Below are 15,361 nucleotides of genomic sequence, written 5' to 3' on the forward strand. Positions count from 1 at the left end.
ATCAATATATAGAGCTTGAAGTCACATTGTTCACAAGCCGACTTTACTACCTTTGACACTCCCATCTATCCATATATATATCCACCTACCCATCTCTTCGAAATTCAGGCCTAACCACAGAAGTCAGCCACGACACTATTCACCTCAATACTATCAGCCTAGGCCCATTCCGCTTCGGCGTAGAGACCCTCTCCCTCCGCACTAAAGACCGCGACTGGAATGCCTGCCTGGTCCAGGAGAGCCGCACCGCACCAAGCCGGCCGGTACTGAGTGATGATCGGTTTGCCAAGGACGCTTTTTGCGGCCTATCTGATTGTTTTGACGAGGATGTAGTTTGATGACACCTTAAGGCGTGGCTGTTCTAGCAAGAGAAGCGGCCCGCGATGTTTGAAGCCAGATTTCTGCTCAGTAATACTGCACAGAACCACAAGCCTGTCGTCTAATATACTCTCAGCATTTTGCGAGGGCACTGTGCAAAATTCGATCTTCAACTTACATGATGAGGAAGTTGAAGATAAGTCCTCCCCCCCTTAAATCAAACCGCAGTATAGAGACGCTTTTTTCAGAGTCTTATCTGTTGGTAGTGAAATTGCAAAAACTACAAGATGCGTCCGAAATTTCTAACACAATATCCCCAAGACCTCGCCTCGCCCTGGTATTGGCGAGGCTTGCCACAGTCACGCCTCAAACGTCTCAGTGTAAGCCAAAATTCTCATGTATGTACCCCAATGCTGAACGTGTGCCAGTATATACCCTTCTTAGCCAACGTTATCTCACAATGCCTTCTGTGGTACTGAGCAACAAGTTAAGCTCTCACAGAGATTGCCGCATACTATCTGACAAGCCGTTTCATTGCCTCGTCGTCTCCTAATCGAAGAGGCAGCAATTGATGGGGTATAGGCAGGGGTGGGGGCAGAGGTTGTTGTTAAACCCTCAATGTCCGAGGACCTTGGCGGTGGCTGGGCCAACTCTGGTTGAAGTGTCGCTGAGTGGATGCCGTACGCATGGAGGCACTCCTTGATAGTTTTGGCACTGTCCATGAAGTTGGTGACGTTATCGTCGGATACAACGACGTGAGCGGAGGCGATGGACTTCTGCTGATCCAGGCGCCATATGTGCAGTTCGTGAACCGACTCGATGCCGGGTATCTGGTGGCTTTTTAGCTGGACATTTCTAAAAGATTCAGAACAACTTATCACCTTTTCCAAATCGTGCTTCACATCGTCGAAACTGACGCCACGTGGCGCGCTTTGCATTAGGATCTTGCCGCTGTTCTTCACCAAGGGAATGGACGAGAGCAGAATCATGATTGCGATCCCCATGCTAGTGCCAGGGTCGGCATAGAACCGGGCATCGTAGTGAGTCAGCATCATGACAAGAGCAGCGATTATTACTCCAATGTTATTGAGGGCATCTCCAATGACATGAATAAGTGCCCCAAGCATGCCGAGGTCCCTGCCTGGGGAGGATAGTGTGGCAATGTTATGCCGATGATTGGCGTGGGAGCTGATAGGCTGACATACAGTGAACACGTGAGAACATGCTGTCAAGAATGATGCACACTTACTGTCATCGGTGTACGATCTGCACTTTCAGTGCTGACTAGACCCATCTCGATGTTGATTGGCCGATGACTATGAGTGTGCGCATGCCTATGCTCATGAGAGTGTCTACCATTAGAAGCGTGTTCATCCGGATGAACGTGACTGTCTTCATGTGAGTGCGAGTGGTCGTGAGAGTGTCCGTGATGCTCGTGTCCCAGCAGTGCAGCACTAAGAATGTTCAACGTGAGGCCAATGCAGCCCATAATGAGAACGAGTAAGGGGTTCTCGACGCCTGGGTAGATGTAAGTGCCACCATGTATGTGTATTGCAGTCAAGGGCAAGTCTTACGCTGTATCGAAACGAATCTTTCGATCGACTGAAGGAAGATCGAGACACCAAGAGCCAACAGGAACACACCATTGAAGAAGGCGCCCAGTAGCGAGGCACGGGCCCATCCGAAGGAGAACTCCTTGGGCGATGCAGCGCGTTGTGTGACCTAGGTACCAGGGTTAAGCATGACCCTCTGTAGCGACTCGGAGCAGCAACACAGACATACTAATATAGCCGCGAGAGCAACCGCAAATCCTATGAGGTCGTTGAGCTGTACACGCATCAGTTAAGAAATCGTTCCAAAGAGAGAGTGTCAAACTCACGTAATGGAATGCATCTGCTACCAGCGCTAAAGAACCGGTTTTGAACCCAACTATATAGTCTCAGTGTCTGTTTTGAGTACATATGAACTTAAAGCAGGGCCAAGGTACGTACTGGCGATTTCAGCCACGAAGAACGCAAAAGAGATAGTAATAACAGCGCTGAGCTTTTGTGTCGATGTGATGCTGGGAAATGCCATCTTGTTGAGAGTGTATAGGAGGGGTGTAACTGCGCCCGAATTGTCCAGACCGAGCCTATGGAATATTCATAGAGTGGAACTGCCGAGGATAGCGCTATGCGTCAGGGCTTCTGCTGAACCTGATGGATTCAGCATTTGCCAAAAGATGTAAGCTTAAGAATTTGGTACCGCAAAGTTGAATATAAAGACAGGAAGAAATGTTGTTGGTCAAAGACCGAAGCCTGGACCTGGTAGCGATGGTGCGGTTTGATAGCCCTCAGGATATTGTTGTAGTAAATGCCCAGGCAAAACGCAAGATGCGGCAGAAAGATCGGCTGAATCCCGATAGTGCACACAGCGTCTGGTACGCAGCAGATCTCATGTGACAAATCTTATAAGTTGCCAAATAAGAGCGGGGCATTTGTTTCAACGTGAAATGGTAGAAGGTTAGGTGTGTTCTCCCACACGGCCAGCGAAGACGCTGGTGGAGTCGATCTCTTTCGTTCGTTGACTCGAAGGGTACGATCCTACTGCTCGCAGTCATCGTCTGGGCGGCGCAGGGGTTATGTAGGCTTCACCCAGTAGAATGCTTCTGGAAGGTCGCATAGATCTCCAAGACGAATCTATAGGGTTTGTCCCAAAGTACACAGTGCCCGGTGTGCCTGTCTTATCGGATGTTTGGTCGCGTTATTGCATGGAATCACGTGTGATTTCGTCGAAGGCGGATCTCCTGGCACATCCACTTCCAGATACGAGAGGCACTAATTGGGTGCATTGCTCATTCATCACTTGAACAGCTAGCTTTCCAAAGTGTGGAGAGACAAATCAAATCACAGGGAGTTCATTGCCAAGAAATTCAACTTTGACCAGATCATACAGTACAATCCACTGGCTCACTAGCAGCAAGATACGTTAGTGTTAGTGCTTGTGCTATCGGAATGCTGCCACAAGCCGCTTAGCAGGGTATTTGGGAGCCACTGAACCCTTATGTAGCATCTCTACACGACTACCTGCCAACAATCTTGGAGATTACAGTTGCCAAGACGCGATTTAGCGGCGGGTTTCCGTACATCCTGGAGGAGGATCCATATGGGGAAGCTGGCATCACCCGGCTTGATGAGCGGAATAATTACCGCCACAGTGCGCCGCGCAGGATACTTAGTTATACATTTCTTAAGCTTTCTGACATTCACTTGGTTTCAAGTACTTAATACTTGCTCTTCAAGTTAATTGAGTGAACATAAGGGTATTGAGGGGCTGAGAGGGTTGAGAGGCAGATTGCCAGACCTTTGAGGCGCCTGGGTCGATTGCCCGTGCTGTCAACGGCGAACGGAGGTAGAGGTAAGGTTATCCTGGTGAGTGCAAGCCGCAACATTGCCCTAGCATACTGAGAGCTCATCATGACCTGAGTTGTGATTCCCACGTTCGGCGGGGTGTCCGATGAATCAAGGATATGGCTGGTGAATATACCCAAACCAAAAGCACTGGAGGCTCAAGTTGGTCGGATGTATTTGCTTGGGGTCCTCACCTTCAAGCCTGTCCCCAATCAGCGCGTCATCGACTAGCCCAGAGTCTCAGTTGAGAGGCTCCCCAATCCAAATCATGATCAGTTGATATCACCAATTGATAGTTGGAACGCTAATATAATACGCTGGCATCTCGTCTCATTAGCCCAGTTGCCGGGCAATATTGTTATTGACGTCTTTCTGTCATAGTACATACATACTATGTATCGTCTGCACCGAGCATGTCGTGCTACACTCCAACGAAGGACTGCTACAGTTTCCCACAAGAGTTTCTTGCTACCAAACCGGCCACATGCAAGGGATATGGTACAAACTTTGATGGTTACACAGACATACGTGACGGCTTCCTCTCACCTTAGGCAGGCGCACCAGGAATCGCAGTATACAATTCCAAACATGGAGACCATCAAGGTAACGACAATATGTTGATCTGTCATCTACAGTGTCCGTCATACCTCCACCCGCAGCTGCTAACCGTTCCCCAGAATACGATCGGGGAAAACTTTGGTGGCATGGCCCAGAGCCTGAGCACTCATCAATTCAATCTCGACGATGTGCCCGATCTGTCGGGTAAGATCGCAATCGTGACAGGGGGTAGCGAGGGCATTGGCTATGGTTGTACCTACACGTTATTGAAGCATAACATTTCCAAGGTCTATATCCTCTCCGTGTCTGAAGAAGTCGCCAAGGGAGCCAAAGCAGCCATTGGTCAAGACCTGGGCCAAGAGACAGCAAACAGGACGGAATGGTTGTTTTGCGACATTTCGGATTGGAAGAAGGTCAAGGAGGTGGCCGAGCAACTTAAGGAGAAGACCGAGCGGCTGGATATTCTCATCAACAACGCAGCGCGAGGTATCATGAACTTTCAGCTGACGGACTATGGGGTGGACAGGCATATGGCATTGAATCATATGGGACACGTCGTCCTGACATCGCACTTGCTCCCGCTCGTGAAGAAGACTGCGGAACAGGGCAACGTGGTCCGGATAGTCAACCAAGCCAGCAACGCGCATCAAGCTACGCCAAGTGACACCAAGTTTGAGAACCTTGAGGAGCTTAACCGGGATCTAGGCCCTAACGGCAACTACGGGCGAAGCAAACTCGCGGGTGTAAGTCACTGGATAAGGAGAGCCTATCAGACGGACGGCATCGACCTCATTTGTTCGGAGCCGCCTGTCACTCGAGGCCTGTCCCGGGCCCCTAGACATCATCTGAACCTCCTGTTTGCTGACTTTTCAATACGACAGATTCTATACGCCAGGTACTTCGCACGGCATGTGACGCAGACTGGTCACCCTAATGTGTTGATGAATGCGAGTCATCCCGGATTCGTGTCGACCAAGATGAGCAAAGAAGATATCCATGAGCCGTACCCTCTAGGAGGCTATGCTATGTCCATCGGCATGGAGCCTTTCAAGAAGGACCAGTTCGAAGGTGCTGTATCAACAATATTTGCCGCCACGACGATTACCGAGTCTGGGCAATACATCTGCCCACCAGCTGTCCCCGAGAGTGGCAGCGAACTTGCACAAGACGATGCCCTTGCTGACCGTCTCATGGATTTGACCCGCAGAACTGTCATGGAGAAGACAAGGCAGGATTCTGCAGCCCAAGGCTGTCCCTTTGACGATCTGGTGCTTCATTGATCTGTATATATACAAGTAGATAAGAGTAGATCAGGCTGCTGGTCTTCGTCATACGAAACCTTATTATGGGTGGTTATGACGATAATAAGTTCTCTCATATAACATATTTGAACGCGAAACCCGTAACCCGTATAGTGACTTGCATGTTGATTGATATATCATCATATAGCCAATTGCCATACGACTTAATTGAATACAATCAGTCTGTGGAAGTATCGTACCGCATGGCTGAGCCGTGTTGTTCACGGAGTGCAGGGTCAACTGCAACTTTTACTCGGACAAGGTACATCCTCCGAGGGCACGTAAAGATTCCAAGCATCCTTGACGTGCTTGACTAGGCTTGTAGTCTCCCGGAAAGTACTCCGGCTTTTGTTGCCCAGTTGTGTCTCACTTGTGCAGCCCACGAACTGCAGCAAGCATGTCATCCGGTTTTTGGGGGAAGCTTAGGTGCCACGGCAGCCACCAGCGTGCTACAATAGCGGTCCAGGGAGATATGAGACTGCTAGCGCCTAAACTTTGGGGCCGACCAGCGTCTAAACCTGATCAGAAGGCGGCCAGGGACGGCGAAATTGGAGCTCCCGCTTTGGGCTGGCTGCAGGCGAAGCTTAGAGATAGGGACCCATGGCGATGAGCGCAACGGACAAACACAGCTACCCTCGACGGCGAGACCATGCCCGCAGCGCCCGCAGCCAGCGTCGGCCTATGATGCGCCTGGGTCTCCAGCTAGACACGGGATGAAGGAGGGCCGGTCGTCATGTCTCGAAATGCCACAGCCTCCCCCTCGCCCTCGGCGCCGCGTCGCGGTCCGACGCAGTGGACATCGCACCTCCGACAGATCAGCCGAACGAGTCTCGACAGAGCCTCGCTGGACTCGCCGCGGTCGCCGGACACTGCCAGCAGTGTGTCGACGGTTCGCGACACTCGCTCGGCCAAGCGGGTGCCCGAACGAACATGCACCGTGTCTATCAATGAGTCGCTCATCGGGGACGAGGTGCTGCTGAACGTCGAGCTCCTCGGCGGCGGCATCAAGCCCGGCAGCCTCATGTCCATCACTCCCATGCGCCCAGAGCCGGACAGATCGTCGAGCATCAACTATGGCTCTCTGCGACCAGCCAACTTCCACCGCGCCTTCTCGAACCCCGAGGATCCCCACCGCCAGGATGGCGACGCCGGGAGGAAGTACATCTTCGTGGTCAAGGACATGTCCAAGGAGCTCCGGGCTAGGCAACCGAACGTCGAAGTCTATGTCGCGAAGCATGTTGCAGACGCATTCGGTATGAAGAAGGGCACCCGTGTCGCGCTGGCCCCCGTGGACGACGTTGCCCCTGCCGTCGAAGCATCCCACGTCGAGCTGTCCTTCCGGGACATGTACCTGTCCCGCGCCGACATGTGGAGGCTGGCCGTTGCCGATCTTACAGAAAAGACCGTATACAAGGGCCAAGTGGTGTATTTCATGGGCACCATCAAGGCGACTGTGAGCAACGTCTTTGTAGACGGCCGCAAGGTCCAATCGGCCTTTTTCAACCACAACACTCGGCCCATCTTCAGGAGCGAGTCTGCCCGGTATGTCCTATTCATCCAGATGGCACGTGAGATGTGGGACTTTGACTCGGACGACTCCGGCGAGATCATGTTCTACAAGGTCGTCAATGGCTTCCTGCCTGCGCTCTTTAAGAAGTGGGCCATGCTGCAAGTCAAGCACCTCGTTAGCATCGTGCTCTTCGCCAGGGTTGAGTACGATACCGGTCTGAACACAGACCTCGCGAACAGCGAGGTTCTGAACGACTACTACACCGGATACCAGACCTCTGGAGACAAGCGACCCTATAAGGACTTCTACCGCGTCGTCGTGAGCGAGATGTCGAGCGGCGAATGGACCACCATCCTACACCAGCTTAAGCAGGAGTTCAACACCTTCCGTAAGGACATCAGCCTACATCATCAAGATGCCATGAGCGCCGCTATGGACCTACCCGACGATGCTGCCGATACTGCCAATTCTGCCACGGGTATCAAGGCTGAATCTTCGCGTGCCATGTATGGCAACTTCCTCGAGGCTATCAACCTGGCATCCTCCCAGTACGCTCACGACTATATCGACAGAGATTTGTTGCGAACCGGAATCTCAATCGTCGTCATCAGTCCCGGCTCCGGCGTGTTTGAGGTTGAATACGAAAACCTCCGGCGGACAACTGAAGCCCTGGTCGGCAATGGCATCGGCATCGACTTGATCTGCATTCCCAAAATACCGCTGCATTCTGTACCCTTGTTCCGTTATCGAAATCCTCTCTTCCTAGAGGCGCATCAACGCTCTCACCCGCGCTCGGTCCGCAGCCGCGATAGCACTCCCAAACAGCCTACCCCGTTGGTCGGCAGCTATACAACGATTACAGAGTCTCTATCCCCTACCAAGGGCAGTGATGGAACCAACCGACTTGATTCTCTTACAAGACTTTATACTGACGAGTGGGCCTTTGCCTTGCCACAGTGGCTACATGTGTCATATTGGACTGGCAAGTCGGAAGAGGCCCTCTCATACCATGGCATCTCGTTGTCGGCCACAGACCACAGCAGTCAGGGATCCCCGGGAGACTTCACTATCAGATGCAGACTCTATGACCTGCAGATGCGGAGCTTGCTCGAGACCAACGAGATCGAAACAACACCATTGCATGCTGATCCCAAATATCCTCACAAAGTTCTGGCCTCGACCATCTCTAACAAACCGAGCCAGAAGCAAGACCAGACCGCCGGCGCACCGAAACCCAAGGGATCTGACACGTTGTTCGATCCTGTATACGGGTTCCAAAAGTTCAATCCTGATAGGTTGACCAAGCCAGGTGAGACATCCATTTGGAAACAGCTGCAGGCTTTTGATGATTATCGCTCCCGGCTACCCAAGTCCCGGATGGCGTTACTGAGCTCAAAGTCGACCCGGGAATTGGATGAGGTTACGAGGAAGCAACTTATGGAAGATACGGGATTGTTTGGATCCTCAGTTGGTGACCACAAAGCCAGTACTCCATCTGTTAACCTGTCGTCGAGCCTCGTCTCAACGGCAATGTCTGATGCTTCGGGTCCAACCCGTCGAAATTCGACGGCTGCAAATTCTCATCACAAACTATTTCCGCCCGCAAAAATGCCAAAGCTGATGAGGCAAATCAGCCTGGGCCAGAAAGGCTTCGGCATTGCAGCGCCAAAGGCTGCCACCGCCGAGCTGCGTACTGAGAATGTAAATGCTACGTCCGCAGGCCAACAGACGCCAACCTCCTCAAGAATGGCTCAACAAACACCCCACAAGCTGAATTTGGAGCCTAGCTCGCCACGAATCGTCGCCAGCGGCCGCTCATTCCGGTCCTTCGACCAGGCCAAGTCCAATCTGTCGGATCAGCTCCAGGATCTCGTTCAAAGCACACCAAGCAAGCCCATCTATATCAACAAGGCTGTTTCGTCCGCGAGCCTGGACCCAACAACACAACTGAAGTCTGGCTCAATCGTTGCCTCTAGTTCCGCAATGGCGACACCAAAACCCCGGCCTGTTTTGCTAGATGAAGACCAAGATCAAAGATACTCTACAATGTTACGCGCCGAGGACGCCACGAAGCTCTACAATTCGAAACTACTTGCTGGTGGTGTTCCAGAACTGCCATCGACACTCTCACCTACGACAGCAATGGCCCCCTGGCTCGTCGTGCTGAACCCATCCAATCCAAACGTCAACAAGGTTGACGATGCTCTCCTATTCAGCAGATGGCAACATGTCTTCCCTAGACCATCAGACATGAAGCTCATGAAATGGAAATCGTTGTCATGCCCAGCCGCCGTGCCTCTCACCACCGAGCATTTCCCCACCAAAACGCAGTTCGATGCTGAATACCAGAGGCAGCCCTACAATATCGCTCAAAACTTTGACGACGAGCTCTCGGAGGAGCCCAAAAGCCGAGAGGACTTCCTGAGGGAGCTGATCAGCGCTCGCTTTGCTCATGGCTTCCAAGTCGTAATTGGCCCAAATGTGGCACGGGCGTTTGGGCAGAAACTCATGAAGATAGCTGACGTCTTCTCACGCAACCGGATCGTCGAGGACGGCACCAGTCTCTTCATGAGCATTGGAAATACTATCCACCAGCTCTCGTGTGTGAATGGCGCCGAAGTAGAGGTCAATATTTTCATTCGCAAGCCTACCGAGTCATTCTTGCCAGCGGACCAGCCGCCACCTATTTACAAACCCGCCATTCGCACAACGCTGGACCCAGCTTACGAGCCCCGAGAGATCGATATTGTAACGCCCAAGCCCGAGAAGAACTGGAATTCCATCGACTCCTATCTTGCTGGACATTTTGAGGAACTGACCGAGAATCTGCGGTTCTGGCGCACGCGTTTTGTGCTTATCCCTATGAGTTCTCGAGCCTCTATGTCGAAGACCCATCTTGGCGACAATGAGGAAGAGATCCGCCTTGAAGGCATCAATCGCCTAGCCCAAGCATGGCAGCGCAATCGATATATGCCGCCATCTGAGCGCCAATTCCAGAGCTCCGGGCACAAGCTACGGGATCCGAATCCCCTCGACATAGTCTACAAAACAGAGGATCCTTCTGTTGTCGTTGCAGCAGAGATGGAAACCTTGCCCTTCTTCGAGAACCTGGAATCCCATTCCCGGAAGGGTCAGCTGGTCTCTGACAGGGAACGATTTTCCAAGTCGAACTTTAACCTCTCGACACTGGCCGAGGCGATCCAGCAGCCACTCGAAAGTGGCGGGGTCCGAATGCAGAATCGGAGGTGGCATCTACGGCTACACTATAACTGTTTCATCGGATCCGACATGACCACATGGCTCCTGGATAATTTTGAGGACCTAGAAAGTCGCGAGGAGGCTGTTGAGCTCGGCGAGTCATTAATGGTTTACGATGACGACAAGGCCAAAGAGAGGGACAATGGCAAAGATGTGAAGAAGGCTGGTCGTGACCGGGGCATATTTGTGCATGTCGAGCGACGGCATAAGTATCGTGATGGACAATATTTCTATCAGATCGCCAGCGAATATGCGAAACAGCAACCTCCTGGATGGCTAAACGTGAGGCGGCGAGACACGTCTATTCCATCTACCCCGCTAGTTGAGCAAGGCCCCAAGGATTCCCCACGTATAGGACTCGGTGCGATGTCTCGGCCAACCTCCATCCACGAAGACGCGTCCCCCATATCCGGTGCCACCACACCAAGCGTGGCTCTATTTGGCGGAAAGACACCCAAAGTCTTCCTAAGTAAAGTTATGAAATATGACGTCGATCACCGGAAGAGATCGTACCGACCTGAGCGAATCAACTTGCACTACGACCGACTCCACAACCCGGATAACTGCTATCACATACGCATTGATTGGATGAGTGTTACTGCGAAGCTGATCGAGGACGCGGTCAAGGGATGGGCAGCTATTGCTTTGCAGCATGGGCTTCGTCTGGTTGAGGTTCCTATCGCCGAGGCCTGCTCGATCACAGAACAGAGCCCGTTCAGGAGACCATTTCTCATCAAACTCGCGGTGCCACCTCCCAGCCAACCACCTGCTACGTATTATGACCCGAACTCTTTCACGCCACAATCGCAACCTGGACGGCACTACTACCAAAAGGCTCTATTGCGGAAATTTGACTTTGTTCTCGATGTCGAGGCCGCTTCCAACTTCCCCAGCAACGTTGATGTGAGCTACTCGTGGGGCAAGCCCGATTTCAAGTACACGCAGTATATACACCGCTCGGGGATGCTCTTGGTCGAAATTACCGACGATGGCGACTTCATCGCCCTTGCCAACAGGCTCTATAGTAACCGTGCTGTTGCCGTTCAACAGGGACCTCCGCGTACGGAAAGTCTCACCAACGATCGCGTATCACGTCTCATAGGATCGGGTGCTTACACCAGCTATGGCATGTCCGAGCCCACGCCAATATCGAGTCCCATGTTCCGGCCCGTCCTATTTTCCTCACATTCTGCAATGTCTCGAGACCAGCAGCAGGTGCCAGGTCATATGTCACCCAGGCTTGGAGCTTCAAGATCAAATCTAGCCGCTCCTGGGTTGGGTACCGGCGAGGCTGAATCCCTCAAGGACACGCTAGAGGCTTTCTGTGCAAATGAGACAGCGCTGGAAGCCTTCTACAAGGACACGCTGGAGAGGGGAATGGCGGCATCTACGCCAGCCGTCAGCGCCTCGGGAGACCATGATACAGTTTCTGAATCGGGCATCCCGGTACTTGGGCTGCCTCCCGGCATCCTGACGGGCGCCAACGGCGAGGTGGCAGCCAGTCCACGTATCGGAACACCTACGCTGGCCAGCTCGCTGATGTTACGGCGGGGCAGTGTACAGCATCTATGAAATGCACATGCAGAAGGATGTACTATGTAGGGATTTGCCAGTGGAACTAGTCATGACTAAGCCTCAATGCTTGCGTAAGGGTGAGGAAGATGAGCCGACTGCAGTTTATGGATCGACTAAGTCAGGTGATGCGATGATGGTGCAGCAGGATGCGGGCTCTTCAGATTGCCAAAGAGGTGACAAGTGTGCATGATAAGAGGAGCATAGCTTACGCAAGTAGCTAATGAACAAACTCATTGAGCTGCATTACTGCGGCGACGGACTCGAACTGGAATACGCAAGCTACGTGATACATGCAGTACGCGATATAGCATGTAATACAGCGGTGAAGGAGTACCGCTGCAGCCAAGGCTCACCATGGACTTCCATACGGCGGCACCTGTATTCAGCTCCTCCACAAAGTGCCGGCGTACCATGTTGCTACGCCACAAGGGAGCGTCCACAAATCGCAGCTATCCATTGGGCTCAGGCGGGACAATCTGTGAGTGGTCGACGGTTGCAATACTAGGAAGTCCATTGGCCGGTTCGCTCTCTGCGCGCTTTAGATATTCCGGCGTATTTGCGCTGGAATGAGTCGCATGCGTTCTGAGCGAGCCGCCTCTTTCCCGGGCGACGACAACACACGAGGGGCGACCTTTAAGGCACACTTGAAACGGCACCTCAGGCACCCTAGAAATGAAAAGCAGGGAGGTTAAATAAGAATGCGCCGGCATGGTCTCAGCTCAGGTAGACGTCCACGCAGTCAGCACCTGTGGCCCATATCCATGTTGAGCAGAGTGCGACAAGAATAGATGTCATATATACAGAAGACAAGGCACTGCATCCCGCGATGGTGTAAATAGCAGCAGTAGACATCCCAGCCTGATTTTCCCATGTCGTTCCGCTAGGCTTACGGTAGGATGCCTGCTGCTGGAGATCCGGCAGCCACCACCATCATGGGATCCTACACAATAACGTGACCCACCCAATTACCCCTGTCTGGCTCCCCGCTCTAGCTGCTTCGGGCCGGCCAGGGTGTTTACGCTGGGAAGACGAGAGAATAGGAGTGTTTGAGGGTGTTATCGTGCACATAGTATGCGTGTAAAGGATTCGAATGACGCGATAGCACATTACGGATGCTGGCGCGAATTATTGAATGCGCGAGCGGTTCCGTGATGGGGACCCGATGGCAATGCTCCCCTTCCTCCCCGCCAAATGAGACAGCGATTCCAGGGCACCAGCAGTGTGACAGTAAATCGCGCTGCCGTGTAGCATCAGGTAGGACTCGAGGCCCGAGGTCAGTGACCCTAAGTTGGCCCCTAGACAGACATCAGGGTGAAAAAGCATATAGTCTAGCTTGGGATTCAGAACCACAACCTGAGACCAGCATCTCCTTTGTGAGCTACGTAGCGCTCCAGTGCATCAGTCGCACGTGTCGTAGGCGGTTGGTGACTGCACCATGACGCAGATTTCGCGTGTGCCTTGTAACTCGTCAACTCGTCTATGGGGGGTAGCGTCTGCTAATCTGAGCCTAGACTGCGACAGACTGCCCCTCGATGGAGCTGCCAAGTTGTCCAAGCATTATGACCAAGATATTCAAGCACTTCCAAGAAAAAGCTTCGCGACGGGACAAGTACGTCGATTGTGCTTGGCCTGCCTTGGCCTACTTGGCAGCCGTCAACGACAATTGGACCATTCAACTGAACAGGTCATCCTGATGATGTCGAGAGCAATGAGTCTCCCTCGGCCGCACGATTCAAAGTATCCGATGATAGGACGTGCCGCTAGTTTGGAAACGGTCCGGAGGCCTCCATGGTCCCGCGTCGATGTCTCGACAGGGCCTGACTAGATCAATTGGACCGCATCTCTTGCAAGCGCTCATCCGGCATCGAGGCCATTGTCTTCCATCCGCCGCCCTCAGCACAAATTTGTCGCCGTACTGGTCTGCTGTCCATTGTCCAGCTCTTAAGCATGCACTGTCGGACTGCGTGGGACTCTGATGATCCTGATTTCAATTGGCCCGTTGAAGCTTTCATTTGGCGCGCCAACGCAATTAGTTAGAATGGAGCCCCATGTCGACGATTAGGAAGAAACGAAATTGGGAGATCTTTGTTTCCCCAGACGCGGCATAGAAAAGCCCCTGACCTATGATCAGTGACCATCCGGTATGGGACAGTCTTGGCATTCTGCTCCCCTTCAAATGGGAGAGACAGTCCACCCGCAATCTCGGTGATTCATGGGTCCCCTTCTCGCTCGCAAATACTCGTAAATTTCACCACCTTTTCCGTGAAAAGGTGTGGGCTCCTACGACGCCCGTGCCAGCGACTCTTTCTTAAAGTCGCCCAGGTCGCTCTCGCACTCGCCCCTAGAATCCGACGGTCCCCCAGCCAGTAATAATAATAATAAGTTCGACCCAGACAAGACACTGCCACGCCCGAGGCAGCTGTGTTCATCCACTTAAACAGAGGCTCAGCGTCAAGTACGTCGCGACGACGCTCCCGGGACAGCCTTGCAGGCAACGCATACTGACGATTGAGGGATAGAGGGAAAAAAAGCCAGAGGCAGCCGGCAATTGGGTATATCGAGAAGGGCTCTCACTTGAAAAGGGACGGAAGAGGCACTCGATTTTTGCAGAAACGGTTGCCAGGGTCGCTCGACTTTCATTCACCGAAGCCACAGCATCACCAGTGCCACCCACATTGGACCCGGTAACAACGACACCACACCCCAAAACAAGGCTGGCCGGTGTCGAGCAGAAATTGGAGAACTAAACAATAGGTTTTTTTGTTGTTCTCTACCACGAAAAGAACTTCCATCAGCCGGTAGCGATACCTACACCATTCTTCACAATGCCGAGAAATCATGATCACTGTAAGTTCAAACACATTTCTTTGACATGGATCCTCCTTTTCTCTCCTGCCCCGGGCCAGCCTTGCACACCGCATTTGGAGATGCTCTGAAGCCGGGCGTGCGTCAATATGTATGCATGTCCCTAAGGACTGTGTGGTATGTATCCAATGTACTCTGGACGCACGCAGAGAGAGCCAGCCAGCGTTTCGTTTGCTGGCCCGTTCTGCGGGTGGGCGTTGCCTACAGCGGTTAAGCCTGCAGGTGCCTCGTTGCCCTGCTCCGCTCCCCCCACATCAGCGTGCGACGACACCCACCCGGGCCTGAGCAAGTCTCGTTACTCAGATTACCCTCAGATGCTCGATGTCATGCCGCCGGATTAGTTCGCCGCTGGGCTTGCAATTCTTCCCCCGATCCCCCGGTCTGTTTGTCCTGTCCACCGGACACATCACCCATCCTGCGCCTCGTTGTCCGTGAGATGCGTTGGCGGTTGCTATCCTGACTGGCATTCCATCAATTCTGTGTTACATGGCAAACACGATATTGGGCCATTTACCTGCCGTCATCATCTTCAGCCCAAATAGCACATACGACGCCACCTCGCCTGCAACTCCATTTCTTCCTAGTTG

General features: G+C 52.7%; 3 protein-coding genes across 3 annotated transcripts; 2 read left to right on the forward strand and 1 right to left on the reverse strand.

Annotated features, from left to right (window-relative positions):
• Positions 1-773: 773 nt before the first annotated feature.
• JN550_002530 (uncharacterized protein) lies at positions 774-2,394 on the reverse strand (the record flags this gene model as incomplete). The annotated part of the gene is made up of 8 exons (XM_049313836.1): positions 774-793; positions 842-1,148; positions 1,200-1,514; positions 1,568-1,836; positions 1,893-2,040; positions 2,101-2,145; positions 2,198-2,247; positions 2,310-2,394. 8 exons carry the CDS (start codon positions 2,392-2,394, stop codon positions 774-776), a joined length of 1,239 nt encoding a protein of 412 aa, XP_049175821.1.
• Positions 2,395-4,295: 1,901 nt separating this feature from the next.
• On the forward strand, positions 4,296-5,545 carry JN550_002531 (uncharacterized protein; the record flags this gene model as incomplete). Its single annotated transcript, XM_049313837.1, has 2 exons — positions 4,296-4,310; positions 4,385-5,545. 2 exons carry the CDS (start codon positions 4,296-4,298, stop codon positions 5,543-5,545), a joined length of 1,176 nt encoding a protein of 391 aa, XP_049175822.1.
• A 754-nt stretch (positions 5,546-6,299) lies between these two features.
• JN550_002532 (uncharacterized protein) lies at positions 6,300-11,906 on the forward strand (the record flags this gene model as incomplete). The annotated part of the gene is made up of 1 exon (XM_049313838.1): positions 6,300-11,906. The coding sequence occupies one exon, from the start codon at positions 6,300-6,302 to the stop codon at positions 11,904-11,906; it is 5,607 nt and encodes a 1,868-aa protein (XP_049175823.1).
• Positions 11,907-15,361: the final 3,455 nt, after the last annotated feature.

This window comes from Neoarthrinium moseri (genome assembly GCF_022829205.1).
Source record: "Neoarthrinium moseri strain CBS 164.80 chromosome Unknown scaffold5_Wmoseri_CBS_16480, whole genome shotgun sequence".
Taxonomy (NCBI): domain Eukaryota; kingdom Fungi; phylum Ascomycota; class Sordariomycetes; order Amphisphaeriales; family Apiosporaceae; genus Neoarthrinium; species Neoarthrinium moseri.